Here is a 15,899-nt window from a genome sequence, read left to right as displayed (position 1 = left end):
GTAGGCATGGTGTAATCTAAGCCTACTTTTTGTACCTAATTAGCTGAAGTCTACTGTGCTGACAGTCCTACCTTCTTCTAGGTGAAATGTCCAGTCTGGCCCTTGTTCAGCTTTCTTCTGTATTGACATATTCAAAAGAAGCCAGGATAAAGTAAAGCAAACGTGTATCCGCTCTTTTGGTTTTGGCTATGGGCTGCTTTGACATCAGTGAACCACTGCTCTGTAGAGAGGGCACTGTTCTTGTCAGCCCTTAAGGATCTGAAGGTGTTCCAGGACCTCATCCTGGCTTTGGTCTCTTAAATATTCTGAAAACATCACAACCTTTCAGTGGCTCCAGGATGCAATGTTGGTAGTTGCTCTTTGATTCCAGGATTACATTCCTCCCTGCTACTCATCCTTCTCAGCAGCAGCTACTGCAAACTTCAGTAGTGTTGCAAAAGGTCACCTTGTGGAAATGTTATATAGAATATGTTGTACCATTAATTTTTTAACGGTTAGCTGGGCAAGTTCATACTTCTGAATCATGATTGGAAGATGCTTTCCATATTGATGAGATACGTTGTCTCTTTTTTGATGTGTGTCAATGGCTGTGGCTGGTGGCCTTGGCTATGTTTCTGATGTTAGAGTAAGATGAATAGAGAGCTTTCTTATCCTGATTTACTGCATTTGACTAAAGTAATTTCAATACTGTTGCTCTTTGCCAGGACTGCAGAATATATGCTGTTATTCCCAGCTCTGCTGGAACTGAAGCTGGGATGTTTGATGAGTGACACATTAAGACTACTGTTAATTTTCCAGCGAGGGAGTTCACTGTGGAAAGTGGTTTTGAGTTTTGAATCAGGATATTATTCTGACTTTCTTTTTCCTAAACCCCACTTATTCAGCCTCAATTCTTTTTTGTATGTTGGGAATCAGTATGGTACATAGAATATGTATAAAATGTTACTTTTGTAACTTAATTTTGTTATTAACCGTTTTATTATCTACCTGATGTCATGTACTAATGTGGTTCTTATGAGAAACTGAGGAAGAGGAAAAAACATACTGAGAGGCACATCAATGATTCAGTGGAAGTGCATGACAGTTTTAAATGTCTAAGCAGTTAGGCGGGACCTAGACGAAGTAGCTAAAAATGGTCATAAACGGAGGAGATACAAGATCAAGAGAAAAATGAGTGTTTCTGGAGGAGCAGAATTTGAAAGAAAGAAGCCAAAAGCTTTGTTAGGAAATTATAAGATTAGGAGAGCAAGGCCATCTTTCAGAATTTCAGGAAAAGTGATGGCTGGAGACTGGAAAGCAGCTGTGGTAGAGAAGATCTGATACCTTACTGCCGTATGTCAGAGAAATCAAGAACATGGGAATACATACTTCTCTCCACCCCTCATTCGGGTCAGCTTAGCTGTGCATGAGTGTGCTTGATTGTAGTGGCTATTTGTAATATAGTTTGCAGTTTCTGTCTTCTGTGCTACTTCTAATCATTGATAAATACAAAATGACTCACTGTTACTCTCTGTTTCCTTAATGTAAGACTTGCTAACGAGGTGGTCAAATGCTGTTGGAAGTTACATAAATACAAGTATGTCTTTCATAATGGAAAAGAACAACTGCTAATGCTTTTTACTAGACTACTTGGACTCAGTACTTTGTGAATGGAATTTAAAAACAGAATTTCCATTTAAATCTATTATAGAAAAAAGGAGTACTGTTCCTAACCAATGAGCCAAAACTTCTGTAAACATTATTTTTTGTCTCTGTCTGTAAAAGGATTTGACACATCTAAAGATTTTTCCAATTTCTGAGAAGAGAAAAAGTTTGAGATACTAATGAAGACGTTTTGGGGGATCCCTTCTTTAGACGAGCAAGACACAGTTTGTACTAAGCTTTCATGCTTCTATGTGAAAGTATTTGATAGTAAAAAAAATAATATTTTTTCAGTTTTAGTGCCTTTAATTTTTAATGCTTCAATAATAATATGCCTCCTACGTGTAGTAAAATAGAAAGTAGAATACTGCATAATCCATCAGTTTATTTCCAAGCCTGATAAGTCAAGAAGTTGTTGTTGTTTGTTTTGTTTTGTTTTTAAATAAAGGGATGGTATTTCAGGTCACACTATGGACGAAAGAAATCATGCGCCTTTGTATATGAATGTATTGTAGTAGAGAATGTGAACATGCTTAAACCATGGCAGTGTTGTTAGCAGTGCTGGACAAAGAGGTTTGGTTTTCAGATTGCTATTAAGTTTTGCAGGTTAGAGCACTATTATTCATAAATTATATTTTGGATAACGTCATTTAGAACTTGTATTATCTTTGTAAGAGCTACTAAAATACATTAAATTATGTTAGTCATTGTCACTGAGTTGTATGTTCATTATTCATTATTCACTATTATTTCTACATCTGTTGTGTCTACTAGCATTTTTCTGAGAAGGGGTTTCAGACTGGTGGGTGCAATAGCTCTGTCTGACAAATGCAAGCAGTACGCTTGCCTTTGTGAGATTTTGGAATACTCCTTGGCCTACTGAAAGCCTTTAAGTTACAGGGTAACTAGCTGTGGGCACAGAGTACTTTTTCTTCCTTCTTTTGCCAGTTTGGCTGTGGAGTTAAGTTAGCAAACTGTCGCAGTAAGATGACATTCACTCATTTGAGGAAAGGAAATATTTTTCTTTATGAGTTTGCCAAGAAGAAAAAAAAAAAGCTGCCCTTGAGAAAATGACAGATGGTCCTTAAAGATCATCTACATAGAAGGAAATTATAGCTGCTGAATCGTTATTTATTTAATGATTGTATGATTCATTTTCCTGAACAGGTTCACAGATTAAGAGAAAATGCATTCAATTATTGTGCATATCCAAGATTTCTGCATAGAATTTCTGCAGTAGTCATCCGTTACTTTACTGAAGTAGATACTGTGAAGGTAGAACACTGGCTTTACAAGACAAGCAGTGAATTGTTGGTTTGTCTTATGATGCAGTATTTTAGCCTGTTTGGGTGGATATCCCTCCCCCCAACACTCACACTCATGCACAGTAATGGTAAGGCCTAAGTGTGGCGAGCAGAAAGGCAGCTAGTACAGGAAAACCTAGAAGTAGGTATGTAATGGGATTGTTCAAAAGCTAAGAAATCACTCATAATGCATGGGTAGTTTTAATGCCCTCTAGACAGTGGATTATTTTCCATGCGATTAGTTTGAAAGGGAACCCACAGTAGATGAGACAAATATAGAATGTGTCAGGGAGTGAATTTAGCAAGCAATACAAGTTTTTGATTGCTTGCATTTTCTAGCTTTTATTTTATTTTTTGTTGTGGGGTTTGTTTTTGGTTTTGATTTTTATTTTTTCCAGTTCAGTGAATTTTCAGATATTCTATTTATTTTAGACGGTGGTGAAATTTAAGAAAAACTACAAGAAAACAATAATGGGTCATTGCAGCCCTAGTAGTAGAACAATTCCCAACTCAGAAAATTTGATAGAAAATGAGAGTTATTAAATCATGTTATAGGAAGAGATGACCAAAATTAGTTTTGCAAGATGGCATTAGGAATGCTATTCTGTGGTTTGTTTTGTTGGTTTTTTTTACCCTAGGAGAAACTTCAAGTGCTCAGAACCATGTATACAAACAAATCTTTCCCTAAAATCACCCTGAACAGTCTGTGTTCTGATGTTCCTCTTGACAGCAGTGGTGGTAATCCTTGGTTGGAATTGAACACTGATGTCGAAAGAATGACATGCGTATTATTAGAAGAGTGCTCTGCTACCTGTGTTGTCAATAAACATTTAATAGAGAAGGATAGAGACTCTCTGTATTAATCAACAACCACCAAATCTTCACACTGTGTTTGAGGCTCATTAATTTAAAAGGTGTTGTGCTTTTTACAAGATACAATTACTTGGTCTTCCTTTGCAAAGAACACAAGGTGTCAAGGAGTTATTTTTTACAAAACATAGGTTCATGTAGGAGCTCCGTATTATATTCCTCCAGAGGCTTGATCCGTAATACTGTGGAACAATCTTAAGCTCTTCAGTTGTGCTAATGGAAGCTGGGAACTTTCAGAGCATTGCACAATTGGGTCATTTATGGTATTTAATAATACACTTAGCTTGATATTTGCATCACTGCAAACATCAGTCCAAACAATAGGTTTTTGAAGTAGCCAAATAGTTTTACTCATGTTTACAAACTGGAAACCTACAGGAGTGATGTTGTGATATGTCCAAGTCTAAAGACTTTGATAAATATCACCAACTTAGCTTGCCCTGACTTTGCATCTCCTGTCCTCCCACTTTTCCCCATGCTCTTCCTGGCTGTCCCCACCATGCCCTTCCAGTTAGGTGAAATGTGTTCCCCCTACTAGGGAAAGAAAGCTGCTTCTTGTGTTCGCTTATGGTATTACAGAGGGACCAGAATTTGTTTGTTTCAATTTGGTGGATTTCTGCAGGAGTGTTCTTTTCCATCTTGGGGGGGAAGTCTGGAAGTATATGTATTTATCTTATCTAAGAAACATTTGCTTCTGTAACAAGGTTGGCTAATGTTCCCTGACCACCTTTTGTGCTTAGTGACGATGACATTCCCATTGGTTCCTCTTTCATGTGATGTTTTCAGACATCTATTTCTATTTTTATCAACCAGGGAATAGCTTCTAGGCTTATGACTTTCAGCTGAGAATAACTCATGCCACCCCCTGTGTTTGCTTTGATACAAGACACTGCTGTAATCATTCTGTTGTATCACAGGTTTATTGTTGTGACTAACAGATAAGCCAACTATGAGTAGATTTGTTAATTTATGTTTAATGGTCAAAGTCTATCTTCTGATTCCCTTACTTATGCCATCCTTTCCCCCCTCAGTTTAACCAGGAAGAATACTTGCCTCCAAGTGTTCTGATTTTAAATATAGTAATTTAAATTACATGGTAACAGGCATATCTAGAAATATAAGCTTTCTAATTAAATTTCACTTGCTATTTCCAAATCAACATCTCCTATTTTAGTAAAGGTACTGTGAAATTAATTGTTGAAAACAGGCCATCGATGCACTATTTGGCTGGCTTTTGTATCTGACTTGTAGCTCTCTACTGTTTCTAAAGATCATGCAATTGTGCTGATTAATGAGCTACCAGTAAATTCCCAGTCTGAAGAGGTGGTAATATTACGTAGATGAAGGAGACAAAAGATACGAAGAAGGCAAAGATACTGAAAACCAAGGCAGCGGTCTTCTATTGCCCCAACACGCACATCTATAAGTTGTATATTTAAATTTGTGTTGCTTACAGTAAGCTCCTGTTACCTTCAGTGGATTCAAATACGCAGGTGTCTAGGAGGCTGTTAGTCACTAAATCCTGCAGCGTTAACAGGACTGAACTGACTGAAGCTAGCAGGTCAGTTCCATAAAGATTTAAAAAATAATAATAAAAGTACCTTTTACAGCTGTGAACAGTGCATGTGTTGCCACAGGAAGTTGTGGAGGCAGATAGGATGAAGAAGTTCATAAAGGGATTAGACAAACTTGTGGGCAAATGGACGTTGTAAAAGTCTGTCAGATGAGTGAGATGTGTCCATTTCAGACATACAGCACATTAGACTGTAACTTAGTTGCTGGCATTTGTTCACTTTGAGCTATGCAGATCCTGTTGCAGATGAAGAGACTTGGGTACCCTTCTGAGCATAAAAAACCATGTAAATTTATAAAATTGCAGGTCACTTACGCAGTCTTCCTCTTTTTCTAAAAGACAAAGTTACATTGCAAATTATCTGAACAGATTGTGGTATGATTCAGTACAATGATTTCATTCCTTTTTTTCACCTATTGTAAAAATTGAGTTTGCTATTCACTGCTTAAGAGAGGTAATGCATTTATAAACTCTTTTTTTGCAGGTCTATCTTTCCTATCCATCCTTCTTTCAGAATAGTGGTCTTAGCAGAACCGCCTGTCATTGGAAGTAGCACCCAACAGTGGCTGGGTCCGGAGTTTCTGACACTGTTTCTTTTTCATAATGTTCGATCTTTAAATAAGAGTGAAGAAATGGAAGTTATAAAAAAGATGGTAAGTGCGTTCAGTATTTAAGGCACTTATGGACTATTGCTTGCTGAACATGATTATTTACTACATAAAAAATATTTTGCTATTTCAGTCTAGCATAAATGTCTTCATTTTCAAAGCTTATCAAAGCAGTATATCTGCTTATCTTTCAGTGGTTTTGATATAAATTAGTATTCTTTCTGTGATATTAAATGATGCTGTAATAGAAAAGATGTTCTTTGTCAAAACTGCATTCCTTTTTGGTTGACATAAAGCAACTGCAGTAACTGTATTCTCATTGCTTCTATGTGTAGCTGTACATGGAACTTGCATATATTGCAGTAAGATTAATACTGGGTTTTGTTCAAGTAGATTCCAAATGTACCCAGTGTTGCTGTGGAGCAGTTGTTGTCATTAACGCACAAGCTTCGTGAGACAAATGACACCACGGTGAGCCCTTTTCTTTTGGCTGGGATTGGTTTTTGGTTTTGTTTTCTTTTCAAATGTGCATTCTCCTGCTGTGAATGATTTTTTTTTAACAAGGGCTGGATGAAGCATGCTAAGCTATAGTGTTATTTCAGAGGCTGCCAGATTGGAAAACCAGCCCCAGAAAATTATTGCTGGCAATTACTGCACTGCATACTATAAGCTTTTTTGATTTATGGTGTTCATTTTTAGAATCTGCATAAGTAAAGCTTTTAGGAAATTGCCTGAATCCCAAAGAAGCCAGGCAGAACAGTACACATGTTGTCAGTGGGTTTAGATACATGGCTCTCAGTAAAACATGCTCAAACTGCCTTTTGAATAGATATGGGTATGATCATGTGTGTCCAGATATTTTTTGATTACTTGACTTTAATCATTGGAACTTCCTGGGCAATCCCAAGCGCAAACACAGGCTGGACAGAGCTGGATAGAGACTGATTAAGAGCAGCCCTGAGGAGAAAGACTTGGTGGTGTTGGTTAATGAGCCGGCAGTGTGTGCTTGCAGTCCAGAAAACCAACCGTATGCTGGGCTGCATCAGAAGGAGCATGATTAGCAGGTCAAAGGAGGAGATTTTCCCCCTCTACTCCTCTCTCTTGAGACTCCACCTGGAGTACTGCATTCAGCTCTGGGGACCCCAACATAGGAAGGACATGGGAAGTGTTGGAGAGAGTCCAGAGCAGAGCCATGGTCAGAGATCTGGAGCACCGCACCTATAAAGACAGGCTGAGAGCATTGAGCTTGTTCAGCCTACGGAAATCTCTGGGGAGACCTTAGAGCAGCTGCCAGTACCTAAAGGGGGCCTGCAAGAAATATGGTGAAGGACTTTTTACAGGGTCACATAGCGATAGGACAAGGGGGAATGGCTTTAGACTGAAAGAGGGTAGATTTAGATTGGATATTAGGAAGATACTCTTTACTGTGAGGATGGTGATGCACCAGAAGACGTTGCCCAGAGAAGCTGTGGCACATCCATGGAAGTGTCCAAGGCCAGGTTGGACAGGGCTTTGAGCAACCTCGTCTAGTGGAAGGTGTCTCTGCCCATGGCAGGGAGGGTGAAACTAGATGATCTTTAACGTCCCTTCCAACTGAAAACATTCTGCCATTCTATAAACGCTGCTGAATTACTGCTACAGGCTATTCTATTAAAGCAGTCTTGTCAAGAAAAGGAAGTCCCACTTACATAGTAACCACAGAATGCTTTGGAAAGATAAAGTGAAATCATGGTGGGTAATAAAAAAAAAAAAAAGGAAATTATTTCTATGGCTACTAAAACACTGGATGTTTTTAATGTAACTAAAACATACATGGAATCCAGCAGTTTAACTGTTATGCAAATGTAATCTGTTCCCCTTAGTTTTTATGATTTTAGCATGGATAATAGTTTTTACACTATTACTATTTAAGAAGCTGAGAGAGGCTGTCACTCTCTTCTGAGCTTAAAAGTAAAAAAGTTGGCTGCTGACTTTTGGGTACACCTTTGGGACTTACTTCCTACAGCTAATGTATAAGTGTATTGGTTTTGACATACTTGGAGACACACCATGCCTGAACAAACCATTACAAAAGTCCTTTCTCTATATGTGGATGTCTGCAGCCTTGTGAAATACCTATGTGAAATATATGATGTTGGATGAGAAGTGAGTCACAGTATGGATTGAGGGAGGATTCTTGTAGATCAGCAGTGATATGAGACATGTTGGGAATAGCACACCTGTGTGGAGAGCTGAAATGTGTACCTTAGGTAATTCAAGGTTATTTATAGAGTTGCCTAAGTAAGTAAGCCTCTGCGAGAGATTATCCTGAAATATTAAGCATTGTTTAAAATGATTCTATTAACAATAGAAGAATACCTGTAGACTATTCAGCCTGTGGGCGTTGACTGCGTCATTGCAATTGTTTGCTTGATTTACGATAGAATCTAGAGACTACAATCCAGATCCTGTTGAGTTAGATGTCTCATAGATATATATTACAAAAACTGACGCTAACCCAATTTTGGGTTTACAGTTGTTCAATATAAAATACTAAAAAAAAAAAAAAAGAGGCAAGAGAAAAGAGGAAATTTTGTTCCCAAAACTTTAATTGCCAGTTGCAAATATTCAGAAGATGTAATATAGCCCTTCCTCTGTGGCCTGTCCTCTATTCTTATTTATTTCAGTGCAGGATGTGATGCTGTATATTATTTAGACTTTAAAATGTCCGTGTCCTTAGAGATAAGATTTATCAAAGTGGCACAATGTATGAAATCTATTACCTCACTACTATACCCAGCTGCCATTCTCCATTAGTGCAGTCCCATAGCTTGTGAGTTAGGAGGATTGCTTATCTGCCAAAACTTACTCTACTTGGGAACCTTTCTGCTGTTTAAGGTACTTTTGGAAAGAGAATATAATCTCATAAGGCAGTGAGGGTTCTGGCTAGTGAGCAGGGATAACAAGGATACAGCACTCGCCCCTCTCCCTTGCTCATGCTTCACACATGGCTGAGTAGGTCTTGAAATAACACCTGAAATGCCATCACCTACATCGAAGTGTCCATAATGCTGGGTGATAAACTACAGTGGTTCAGAGGATGCTTCACAAATTCCTGACAATGAAAGCAGAAGGAGCAGCAGTAGTAACCTTTGCTGTTAGTCCAATCTAAATAATTCTTGCTCAAAGCTATGCTAAAAAGTATTATCCTTTGCTGTCTCAGCATTTGAGAATAGTTTTGTACAATTTCACAGAACTGATTTTTTTTATTTTTTTTTTTAATATTAATGTCTGTTTGTCAAAACTGCAGTTTTCTGGGGGAAAGAATTGGTGTTAAGACATTTCTCATGCTTAATAATTATGAAAGGAAGAGGGAAAGATTCTGAAATTCTTGAAGTGTTGCTGTTCTCTGGGTTTTTCTTCCAGATGGGAAATTTCAGGATTTTTTTCTGGTTGAAACAGCGTAATACATTAAGATAATTGTTATGCAGTTAGAAATCATTTATATGAACCAAACCAAACCATTTTGAAATTACCTAATTAAAATATTTCACTTGACCCAGGCAAAGCATGGCATGACTTATCAGATCACGCTCATTGTTGTGAGTTTCCTGCTAAAATAAGGAACCTATTTGTATTAGATACCTTCATCCGGTAGATATAATTATAGAATGATTTCTTTCTCAGTTTTTAAATGTGTCTTTAAATACATGATCACTTGTTTGGCCTTTTTGTTTGTTTGTTTATTAAATTTTGCTGTATTTGAGGTCTGTTTTCCCAGGCATTGAATTATTTTTGTAACTCTTTACTGAATCTTGTCCAATTTTTAGCATTTGTTTTAACATGTGGACGACAGAAAAGGACACAGTGTTCTAGTAATGGCCCGCCTAGAAGGCGTGTGCAGAGGTGATACAATCTCCTTACTGCTGCCCAGTGTTGTCTTGTTTATATGTCCAAGAATCCTGCCAGACCCTTTTGCCGGAGCATCACATGTGGAGCACATGTACTCACTTTCTGAAGAGCAGATGAGTTTTTGGCACATTGATCTTTTTACAGTGGCTGACCTCCTTATTGTTAATATTGTTTAGTTAGGTTTTATGTAACAAATAAAATTCAGTTGTCAGCACATTTTTCTCCCTGTTGCTTATCAGGTGAAATCATAAGGCTAAGCTTTTGATGACATCATGATTTCCATGGCAGTGAACTATTGCAACAAATACAGAATTACAAGCTCAGCGATTAAAAAGCACAAGCTGCTGTCGGAGGCAGAAAGCACCTGTGAATTAGGAGAAAAATTGAAATATTCTTTTGGATTACATTTTTCTCATGACTTGTTTGGTTTAAATCCCCGCGATCCAGTCCCGAAGATCAGATAATTAAAGTACCTTCTATTTTTTTGACAGGCACAGTCACTCGCTTCATCTTTATCTACTCGACAACTATTGCGAATTTGTCGTCGACTGTCACAATATCCAGATGAAAGCCTCTATTACGCTGTTAATAAAGCCTGCCTTTCCAGGTAGAAGTGCTAGTTTTGGTTGAAGTTCAGGAGCTTCTTGGTCAGTTGCTAATGTGCGTGATAACTTCTAATGCATTTTAGTAGATAATACTATTGCTGTCTTGCTCCTTAAAGTCTGTAATTTCTTTAGAAGTATTTCTGTCTTGTTCTCAAACCTAGGAGGTAAGTAGAAATGACATACCTCTCTCTTCTCATCTTTATGAAAATATTTCATTACATTATATAAATTAGGTCATGGTTATCAACATTACATCACTATCTCAAAACACTCATAGTGGAGTTACATTAATGTCTAGTGTGGCTGATGTTTGGTGGAGGCTCAATTCCAGTTCTAAAAGCTGTATCTAGAAAAGTCATGAATATCTAGGTGACTTGTTTGTTTGCTTTTTCAAAAGAAATCAAATTGCAATTATCAGATGTTTCAAAACTGAAAGGGCCTAGCTCTGGACACCTCAGAGCTCACTCTTTCTCTTTGGAACCTGGGGTCCAAGTAAACTGAGTCAAGAGAAAAGGTGTTTCCAAAAAAGCATTGTTTCTATTGTAGCTCTTACTGGCACTGGAATGAGGACATTACAATACTTCGAGTCCTAAATCCATCCTACATTAGAACCCTGTTGCAATATTCGGTAACACTGAAGCCCTTTAAAATGAGCACGCAGCCATACGTAGTTCATTGACTGTGGAAGAAGCTCAATTTCTCTCCTTAAGGGTAGGTTAAATGTTGAAGACTATTTGAGTGTGAAGGAATAGACATGCAGGGTTTGGAGGTCAAAGTGAAACTTCATACTGATTTTAGGTTTTGGAAAATACCGAAAACTTAAAAAAAAAAAAAAAAAATCCTTAAGATACATCTTCCTTATTATTTTTCTTCATTTAGGTTTTTACCAAACCTTGCCAGATCAGCTTTACATAAAAATCTGCAGGACTGTGGTATTGAGACAAGTCCAGATGACGCGAAGAAGCTAGAGGAAAAGCATTACACATGTAAGCTTCTGCCATCTTTTACCTAGCTCTTAATGAGTGTTACTCAGATGGTTGAGCATAGAAAGGTGCATTAATTATCCTCAAAATTAAATGTTGTTTGCTTCACTTATATCCCTTTGACTTTGTCCTGTCAGAATGCAGTGCTGCTCTCAGTATGTTGATACTTTTATATTGGCTGCTGTATTCCCAGCTGATGGAATTTTGTTCTCAATCATGTTTATGTGTTTCCCAGTCTGTAAGATCTGTGGCTTCAGGCTTTCTTGGACTGCTCCCCCCCCCCCCCCCCCTTTTTTTCCCCCATCACTGGTAGCTACACCTCTGTACAGTTACAGTCTTCATTTGCTCTTAATATTTCTCTGTTCTGTTTTTTACCATTGCTTCTTTTTCTCCACTGTTATAATCAACCTTTTCCTTGTAAAAGTCTTGGGTTATGTTTTGCTTTCATTCTGGCACACACTTCTTTGTTAGTTTCCCTTCTTTAAATTGCTGTGGTTGTTACATGTCACCTTTATCAAGCAGGTCTTTGTTTTTTTACCTTAAACCTTGTACTTGTTTGCAGTAGCCTTTCTGCTTCTGCCATATTTCTTGCCTCTGCATTCTCATTCCTGTGTGACCCCTGGTCTTCATGCTAGCTATATATCTTTTCATATCTACTGTCAGGCAGCACACTTTGAGCAATTTGCCATTTTCCATTCACTAAACTTTTCCTTCACTTTACTTCACCAGTGTTATCTCTGCTGTCATTCTTCTGTATGTTTATTCTCAGTTTTGTGATGTATTTGACTTCTGTGTTTTTAGTGTTAAATCTTTGCAGTACTAAATACGTCATTGGTTTTAATTCATATGGTTTTATAGATTTTATTTATGTGTGTATATATAAAAATATATGTAAATGCAGATATATTAATTTATTATACACAGTATAATATATATGTGCAACCATATGTGTATACATATATACACACACATATACACATGCAACTGTCCATTTTATCTGTATTTGCATTATTTTGCATCTGTAAAAACTATATATTTAAAAGAATTTTAACTCTTGCCAGTTGTGTAATGCTAGCTGCTTACCATTGTTTTTCTAATCTGGACACATCCCTTGAATTTTCTTCTTGTTCTGTTTCATGCCATAAAGATAGAACAATATAGACTAGTAGGTAAACAATTAAAAACAACCATCTAGAATCATAGAATAGTTAGGGTTGGAAAGGACCTTAAGATCATCTAGTTCCAACCCCCCTGCCATGGGCAGAGACACCTTGTACTAAACCATGTCACCCAAGACTCCATCCAACCTCGCCTTGAACACCACCAGGGATGGAGCATTCACAACTTCCTTGGGCAACCCATTCCAGTGCCTCACCACCCTCACTGTGAAGAACTTCCTCCTTATATCTAACCTAAACTTCCCCTGTTTAAGTTTGAACCCATTACCCCTTGTCCTACCACTACAGTCCCTAAGGAAGTCCCTCCCCAGCATCCTTGTAGACCCCCTTCAGATGCTGGAAGGCTGCTATGAGGTCTCCACGCAGCCTTCTCTTCTCCAGGCTGAACAGCCCCAACTCTCTCAGCCTGTCTTCATCCAGGAGGTGCTCCAGCCCTCTTATCATCCTTGTGGCCCTCCTCTGGACTTGCTCCAACAGCTCCATGTCCTTTTTATGTTGAGGACACCAGAAGTGTACACAATACTCCAAGTGAGGTCTCACGAGAGCAGAGCAGAGGGGCAGGATCACTTCCTTCGACCTGCTGGTCATGCTCTTTCTGATGCAGCCCAGGATACGGTTGGCTTACTGGGCTGTGAGCGCACACTGAAGCCAGCTCATGTTCACTTTCTCATCAACCAACACCCCCAAGTCCTTCTCTGCAGGGCAAATCAGTCTATTTTCAGTTTTACACCATACCAGATTAAGAAATTAGTGGCAAAAAAATAATTACTGGTTTTTTTTGCACAATTTTATTGTTTACACTTAGTTGTTATTTTCCTAAGGACAGAATTTATGGTTCTTTTGATCTAAGAAATTTTTCTAATGTACTTTTTCTCTCAGAGCTCGACTTGAAGACTATTTCAATGCGTGCAAATTTAACCAGTTTTCACCAAAATGTTAAATGTGTCCATGTTCTGGCATTAATCCATCTGAGCAAACCTGTAGTGCTGAAAGGGCGAATCAGCAGTAACTCCATACTGTTGTGGAGGGTTGGCCCCAGTTCTCAGCCCAGCATCCACACAGCCATTCACTTACTATTGGAGTATTAGTGATATTCCAATAATATAATGAGAGTATGAAATTAAACCAAAGCAGTGGTCACAACTTCCAGTGTTTCTCATGGTACTTTTCCCATAAGATCACCTATTCATTGTTTATTGTAATGGACTTCTCTGCAATTTCAAAAAGCATTAAAATGAATTCTAAAGCAACCTCTTATTAACAGATACTCTTTCAAGCATTCTCTTTCTTTAGATAGAAATCATTTACTGCAACACACAGCCTTGTTAAAATTTGTAAATTGTCCATTGCAAGTGTTGGGGACTGATTGCGCGTCTGCTCAGAGGATGCTGTAAGTAATGCATTTGCTTGTTTCCCGGAAAATGTCTAGGTGAAATAAAAAATGGGATTCTGAAGATAGGGTCTGTGACGATGCCGATTTATAACTCATCTGAGAAAATGAAAGTGCCTGATGTTTTGTTCTATGAAAATACGCAAGTAAGTATGAATCTCTGGCTTCTGAGATATCAAAAGTTTGTTAAATGTGTACTTATGTGCATGTTCATATATAGTAAATAATATATTAACTCAGTTTTAAGGGTATATTTCTGAGGGAGTTTCTTTAGGCTAAATTTTTTCTTAAAGGATTTGATGCTCATTTCAGATGTGTCTTCACCATCACTTTGTGAAGAGAATGTAACAATCCTGTTGAACATTCATAAAATGTGAAGTAACAGCAACTGAAACTGAATTTTATTTAGAATGATTTGATCAGATGTTGTGTTGAGTGATTTTACATTTTTTTTTTTTTTTTTTTCCTGCTGCTGGACTGATCCTCTCTTGGGGCTGGATTATCAGTTCTATCCTGAGACCACATTTTACAGGCTTGTTACATGAAGTTGTACCTGTCTTTAATGTTTGAAAAGCAAGGCAAAGAGTAATTAGTTTTTAGTTAATGGGTTATTAATTATTTATTGTAATTTGTTTAGCTTATGAATTACTCATTAGTGTAACTAGTGTTAATTACTTTGTAGTAGCAAAAAGTAAGAGTAATTAGTGAACACAAGGAATAGGAAGGGCTTGGTGACTGTGGGGTTTTTGGTTTTTGTTTCACACCACCCGTTTCGTCGAGGTAGGTGTACTACAGCTTTCTTCTCCATCTAGCATGGAAGCCTCAAAACTGTCAGACAAGGGTATCCATAGCAAGAAAATTACCCTCTCAGTTACCTTTTAGAATATTTTGCCACTGAAAGGCCACACTGGTAGCAGGATCTTGTGAAATATTTTTCTTTTACAGGCCTTGTGTGAGTTTCCTGACTTTTCCTTTCCCTTCCCCCCCCCCCCCATTATTTTTTCCCTCCCTCACTTGCAAGACTATGCTACATGGGTATCACCTACTGAAGGTGATGACAGGCTGTGCAAGGGGAACAGATGACAGACTTCATCTTCCCCACTCACATTTCATGTGAGATTTTGTCTCTGTTGCAATTTCATGGAAGTACTTTGTTTGGATCTGTTGGAAACGAAAGCCTGAGTCTTGCTGGGACTTACAGTCTGCATTGCTTTTTCCACCTTCTTGCTTATAGATTCAGAAAACTGTACATAACCTGTGTTCAGATATTATGCATCTGTTTTATTTGGGCAACATCTGCTAAAAATGCTGCAGAGAATGACCTGCTTTGTATCTGTCCGTGGTACATATGCACTCTGAATGCTGAAGGAAACAACAACCAAATACCAGTCAGGACAGCTGTTCCCATTGCTAAATGAATTCTACTTTTCTGTATTCTGTATTCTACATTCTGTATCATGATCATTTAGCAAAACCTGCTGGAGAACAAATTTGATTTATGAGTCTAGTGCAATACTTCTTCTCCATTATCTAAAAACTACAGAAATAAACTGGAACAGAGAAAAAGATACATCATCAGCTCTTTGCAGTGCTGCACAATGTAGTGAAATACATAGTTTTAGCCTCTGTGTATTTGGTCTTCAAACATACCATGTTTCAGAGGAATTTGGCATTGTCATGGAACAATGTCGTTAGTCCGCAACAAGTGGCACAGGGATGGAAGTAATTTTTAGGTGATGTAGCAAATGCCACTATCAGTCCAGGCTTTGGAGAACAGGGATCAATAAAGCTGACGCAATATTGATGTCTCTACTTACAAGTCCTTTGTGTAAATAATTAATCTGAAATGTCTGCGT

The 15,899-nt window shown here is 37.9% G+C and overlaps 1 protein-coding gene across 4 annotated transcripts in view; it reads left to right on the top strand.

Annotated features, from left to right (window-relative positions):
• The window catches only part of VWA8 (von Willebrand factor A domain containing 8), a 173,664-nt gene that overhangs the window by 56,690 nt on the left and 101,075 nt on the right, over nt 1-15,899 (top strand). For all 4 annotated transcript variants that reach the window (XM_030475494.1, XM_030475503.1, XM_030475521.1 and 1 more), the window contains 5 exons: nt 5,873-6,041; nt 6,390-6,467; nt 10,379-10,494; nt 11,372-11,478; nt 14,083-14,189. In XM_030475494.1, the coding sequence (XP_030331354.1) occupies nt 5,873-6,041; nt 6,390-6,467; nt 10,379-10,494; nt 11,372-11,478; nt 14,083-14,189 (577 nt within the window). The remainder of the gene's footprint in view (nt 1-5,872; nt 6,042-6,389; nt 6,468-10,378; nt 10,495-11,371; nt 11,479-14,082; nt 14,190-15,899) is intronic.

This window comes from Strigops habroptila, chromosome 2 (genome assembly GCF_004027225.2).
Source record: "Strigops habroptila isolate Jane chromosome 2, bStrHab1.2.pri, whole genome shotgun sequence".
In the NCBI taxonomy this organism is placed as follows: Eukaryota; Metazoa; Chordata; class Aves; order Psittaciformes; family Psittacidae; genus Strigops; species Strigops habroptila.
Note: the sequence above shows the minus strand (reverse complement) of the source record. Positions and strands in the feature narration are given on the sequence as shown.